Source organism: Drosophila simulans, chromosome 3L (assembly GCF_016746395.2).
Source record: "Drosophila simulans strain w501 chromosome 3L, Prin_Dsim_3.1, whole genome shotgun sequence".
NCBI lineage: Eukaryota > Metazoa > Arthropoda > Insecta > Diptera > Drosophilidae > Drosophila > Drosophila simulans.
Window position 1 is genome coordinate 17,765,956 of NC_052522.2, and position 6,000 is coordinate 17,771,955.

The following is a 6,000-nucleotide window of genomic DNA, read 5'->3' on the forward strand; positions in this document are numbered from 1 at the left end:
TTGATTAATTAAAGCTTTGGGGGAAGCGAAACAAAACAAAACTGAAAGTGAATAACTTATGAAACAATCGCACCCCAGCACTCTCATTAATATCAAAAACGAATACTGCTTCAAGGAAATCCCGACAAGTTGGCGAAGTTAAAAAAAAACTAAAATTCTAATGAACCATAATAAGGTGACAATCACAGATATTAATTTAAAGTTGAATTTGCATACAAATGCCATTCAAACATTAGTAAATATTATATACAATGCAAGAGCTTAAATAAAAGGACTAACAAATGGCTTATTTGAAGGAATGTTTAATTTCTAAATTAAGCATTACCCATTTGAATACAATTTAATTAAGCCTTTGTATTTTAGGCAATTAATTGTGAATATCTTATCTAGACTGCAAAAACCTTAAAAACGGAAGCGGTTAAGTAAAATCCGCATTGCAAATTGCTAAGATGCCGAGCAATTCATAAAAGCAAACGAAATCAAACAATGCAGATTTTGCATATCTCCCATTTATACGCAATTTCACCCATATATATATATGTGTAGATATAGATATAGTGCCAATTCAGATTCAGATACGATACCAACAAAACTCAGACATCGCGTCAGAGGAAGGCAGAGAAGCAGACAGAGCGGCAAGTTTATTCCAGTTGAAGTTCAAGGTGAGAGAGAGCGAGAGAGGCAATTGCTGAATACACACAAAAATTAACACAGATATGTATAGGAATATATAGCATATATCTCGCAACCTTGGCAATGCTCAAAAGTGTGTCGAGAATGGCAGGGGGCGGGTGGGATTATTGACCAACCTCCGAAAACGATTTCAATTTAAATTGATAATTAAATTTAAATAAAAATTCCGATTTGAGGCGCAGCACTGGATTGGATTGGTTTGTTTGTTATATGTATACACGAATATATCATTCCGAAAAAACAATCCTGAATTATGAGGTAATCCAATGAGTTTGTGAATTTGAAACTGACATGCGTAATCACAATACGCTTGTACGCTAAAAAGAATTCCTCAGCAGACTTTCATTAAACTTTCCATTAAAGTTGAATTAGCGTTATCATACGTAGTCCCCCCAGAAAACACTATTGACCCAATAATACCATATTGCATTCCGCTTTTGAAACTTGCTCCATTATTCTATTCTAGATGCTTTTGCTGGTTGTAGAAAGTAAAATTACTCATATTTGTTTTGACCTTTTGATGGTATCGGCAATACCGTTAGTACTATATATACCGTAAATATGTATAAGTATAAGTATAAGGTAACATGTGCAGCTACTAACTGTACATATAAAGCTATATTAACTGCTGTCTGACTCACAAGCGATCACATTTTAATTTCCTACATGCTAAGCTTGTCCGACCCACTTTTACACTAAGCTACAGATGTTAGAGATTTTAATTATGTTGTAACTGATATTTACATTTACCGATTATTTAGTGACTCTGTGGTAGCAAACCGTAAGTAATACTGATAGAAAAAAACCTTAATCTGACACTAAATACAAGCTATTTTGTACGGGGTTCCGTATTGTTGATAAGTACACTTTCTCATTTGCTATTGCAATTTCGATTGATCTTAAAAAATCTTAAAATGAACAAAAATACTTGTGTAGTTCAGTGTCCCTGTGTATTTGTGCTTTTTCGCACTGTAGGAACCTGCCGTCCGTTTTATCCGACCATAAAGCGATCGACAAGTGCCGTCAGGGTCAACGGGTGGCTAGTTTAACAGTCCGAGTGACTTTTCTCGGGGCGGAGGCGACTTACCTAGATCAGGAATCGAGCTAGACGGCTCCTCGCCGTTGCTGCTGCTGCTGCTGTTGGTGTTGCTGCTGCTCGAGCCGCCGCTGCTGGAGCTGGAGGCGTGCTTGACCTTGGGCGGCGGCGGCGGCGGAGGTGGCCGCATCACCGATTGCTGCTGTTGCTGTTGCTGCTGGTGGTGAATATTGCTGCTGCTGCTGCTGGAAACCACGGGCGTGCGAAAGATGTGCGATGAAGAAGAGCCGCCCGATCCAATGGCCGATGAGCTGCTGCTAGAACTAACGCTGGCGATCACATGCTGCTGATGCGATTGATGCTGCTGCTGCGCTTGATGCTGCTGCTGCTGTTGTTGAAAGTGATTGGAGGCGATCACATTAACGTGTCGCGTGCTGGTGCTGACCACAAACTTGCGAGCCGCTGCCGTGGGTGGTGCAACACCAGTGGAGATGTACTGCTGCTGCTGTTGGGGTGGCGGTGGTGGTGGTGGCGGCGGTGGAGACGGCGGCGGTGGTGCCAGCGGTGGCGTCTGCCGTTGCTGATATTGTTGATCCATATAGGCGGCAGCACCACCGCGCCTGGCGATCACCGGAGACACGGGCGCCGATCTGGAGTGGTGGTGCAGTGGCGGTGGCGACACCGAATGCCGACGGGCAGCCACCACCACCGTGGCTTCATCGTACAGCCGGCCATCGCGGATCACGCGGACATGCTGCTGCTGCTGCTGTTGGTGGTGCAGCGGTGGCGGCGATTGCTGACGCTGCGGCTGTTGCTGCTGCTGCTGGTAGTGGTGCAGGGCGGAGGGACTGGCCGAATGACGGCGCGACAGGTGTTGATTGGAGGGTAGGGTTCGGGTGATGATGATCTGTGGAGTGCCCGAAGTGGTGGTCAGTAGGGCCGTGGTCTCGGGTGGAGCGGATCGCGATGCAGCAGCGCCCTGCTGTTGGCTGTATACGTGCTTCATCCCACCACCACCTGTGGAACTGGTGGCTCGCTGTTGCACGTACTCTACGCGAGGGGTCAGTATGACCTTCTGGGTGCCACCGGGCGTGGTCAGACCTGTGGGTTGGCGTGGTGGCACGGTCTGCACCTGCACGTGGGTGTATCGCTGGGGGGTCAAGCTGTTGCTGTTGCTGTTGCTATTACTGCTGCTCGGCTCCCGCTCTATATCCTGCTGCCGTTCGTTCTCCTCCAGATGCAGCATCTCAAAGTCAATCGGCTCGGTCTTGATCAGCTTCGAGGCAGATCCGGAACCGGAACCAGGACCACTGCCGGAGGATCCTCCGGATGATGTTGCAGCCGCTGCTGCCTGGACCGCCTCCATGCACTTGAGTTTCTTCAACATGATATATCAAAGTAGGGATAATCGCTCAAAAATATCAATCTGTCTTAGATATATATTCTAAATATGTTGTATGGAAAGTTGCGTTTTGTTTTCTTTTTAATTGGATTTGATCCTTAATCACTTTTGCCTCACTTCTGCTGCCTTTTATCCTTTCCGCTGCCTAGCTCTTTTATTTTAAAATCAGTCTCTTCTTCTTAACGCGTGTTTTGTTGCTGTTTGTGGTTTTTAGTAATTTGTTCGCTTCTGCTTTTGGATTATCAAAAATTTGTTTTGTCAGCCTTCAAAGTTGCATGAAAAAGTTGTCCTCTTCTTCTGTATTCTATTGTAATCTAGAGAATTTGTTGTTGTCCTTAGTCCTTACGTTTAGCTTAGCGTTGTTCCTATACCTGCCCACAGTTGCTTGATCATTACCATATGTCTAAATATATACTTGTATCTGTTGTATTCTGGTTGAGGCTACTTCTGTTGACGATGAGATGAGTTCGACTGAGTTGCGTTAAGTTGAGTTAAGTTGGATGATCTCGAGCTGAGATTTCTGAGGCTGATTCCGAGTCTGAGTTCGTTTTAGTTGCTAATAATACTTGATGGCTTATTGTTTGCTGATTTATGCTTCGCCTGATCCACAGCAGCGTCTGAGTATGTTTGTAGGTATTTCTTTGAAGTAGCTGAAAAGGATAAAGCCTATTAAAATTACGTCGAAAATCACGTATTTTGTGTAGCTCTTTGATAATGTGTTTACTTTCAAAATAAAAAGGATTATACTATCTTTAATTGATTAAGATATCTTTATCACTTACTTTTTTTGCAAATTGAAGTATATCGCTCGATTGTTTGCTGAATTGATTGATGTATTGATTGATTAAAATCGTATCGTGTATAAGAATATATATATTTAATGATCGTATTTAGGTGTGTATAAGGTTTAATCTTTGTTTGTTTATAAATGAATTGAATTGTAATATATTCACTGCTTACACTACTTTATATTTTAAACAAGTTACACGATTCACAAGATTTATTATTATGATTAGTATTAGTAATTTTATTCCAAAAATATATATGTTTATTTGTATAGATATTTCTTAAGATTTTGCACATGAAACACAACGCTTTTGTTGCCTTTTTTGTTATAAACTTTTAAACCTGAGCATTAACTTCTTTCACTTTGTTTTTAATTAGATTTCCGTGTTTATACTTCCATGTAGTAGTTGTTTTTTTTAAACACCTCTAGAAAAATATAATTAGTTGATTTTTTGTATATTGGTTTGTGTTTGTTTAGTGGTGTTGTGTGAGCTTTGAAGGATGCTTAAGGGCCACTTTTTATTAAATTTTGTATGTTTAACTGCTTTAAGCTCATTCATTGGGAATTTTCACTTTGATTTCAATTTGATTTACTTCGTTTGTTTTTTTTTTTTTGTGGTTTTGGGCTCTTACACCTGTGTCTTTTGGCTTTTGACCTTTGTGTTAGGCAATCGCAGGGTGAATTTGTTTATTAGGAACAACTTATTGAAGCACATTGCGAAAGGGTGACGAATATAATGATTTCGTAGGAATCGCACAGCTGTTTTAGCTATATCTCCGATTTTCTGACATTAATGCTAGCAAGCTTCTCTCTCCTCTTTTTCGTATATCGTATGGCCAACAGCTGAGGGTCGAATTCGAGTGGGTGGTCGGTAGCAACAGCTGGGCGCACGGGAAGGTCGTTTTCAGGGCGGAGTAGCTGTAGCAGCGGATATTTTTGGAGGACTACGGTTCAAGAACAAGGACGAAGACGAGGTCGCGGCCGAAGGGGGCGGAACAGGACAGGACAGGACCCAAGCAGCTGTTCGGCCTGCACAAGGACAAGGACGCTCACGAGGCGCTACGGATACGATACGAGCACGATACACGGACACGGTTACGGCCACGGCCACGGCTCAATGTGGCAAACACTTGGCGCCCTTGACAATGGGCTCTCGCTTATATAAGGGACCTTGGCGAGCTCCCATAATTATTGCACATTTCCCCGATTTATTGACACTATATGTGTATTTATTATAATATTTTTCAATATATTCCTTTGGAAATTTGTTGAGAACTTATTCACTCTCTGCTCGGCCAGTGGGGCTTTGTTTATTTGCTAGAATCGCGGCAGGTTGGAATATATTCGCAACCGTTGCGTTGGCCGTACTTTCTCTGACTGAAACAGCAAAAGCTCTGAAAGCCAGAACAGAACCAGAAAAGAGAGTCAAAAAAGCGAGTCGGTTCTCGCGCAAAAAGCTGCACAATGAAAGTGAAAACCGTATGAAAAATGAGAGAATCCGGCTGCAAAGATGGGAAGAATTCGAAAGCGAGAGGCTCGGAGAGAGAGCGACTGCGTACGAGGAAGCTGAGGCGAAGAATACGAAAAGCAAAACATAAATAAACAAAAATAAACGCGAATGAGCCAGCCAAAAGAGAAGAACGCACACTGATTTTTCTAAACTTTTTTTTTTTTGCGATGGGGGTTAACAAAATTTGGACTGGGGCAGTTTCAAGGGGGAGTTTTTGGAGTTTTTTGTGGCTAAGGGTTGATTATTCGGGGGTTGCTCGCTACCCATTTGGGGTTTCACTTAACGGGACTCAACTTCCGTGTTTCGGTGCGTATGAGTAATGTGCGTGCGGAGAGATTTTCGTGGGGTTGCGCTTTTCGGTCGGTCTGGGCTACACTGGGTTAGGGCAGGGTTACGCATTGAGGTAGGTTCGGGGTCTGCTCGTAATTGATGAATGGAGCTGTGTTGCCAAAAAGGGAATATTGCGCATAAAATTAAATTAGTTTTGTTTGGGGTTTGTATCGTTGAAAGTTTTTGTATGTTCATCGCTTTTAAAAGCGAGTACAAACATTTTAAATGTATTATTTGTTATA

At 42.5% G+C, this 6,000-nt stretch overlaps 1 protein-coding gene across 1 annotated transcript in view; it reads right to left on the reverse strand.

Moving 5' to 3' along the window:
• The window catches only part of LOC6738535 (ecdysone-induced protein 75B, isoforms C/D), a 111,165-nt gene extending 105,843 nt beyond the window's left edge, over window positions 1-5,322 (reverse strand). Inside the window, exons 1-2 of the mRNA XM_039293940.2 lie at window positions 3,914-5,322; window positions 1,781-3,781 (exon numbers count right to left, since the gene is read on the reverse strand). Of these exons, the coding sequence (XP_039149874.1) occupies window positions 1,781-3,116 (1,336 nt within the window). The 5' untranslated portion in view covers window positions 3,117-3,781; window positions 3,914-5,322. The remainder of the gene's footprint in view (window positions 1-1,780; window positions 3,782-3,913) is intronic.
• Between the last annotated feature and the right edge of the window lie 678 nt (window positions 5,323-6,000).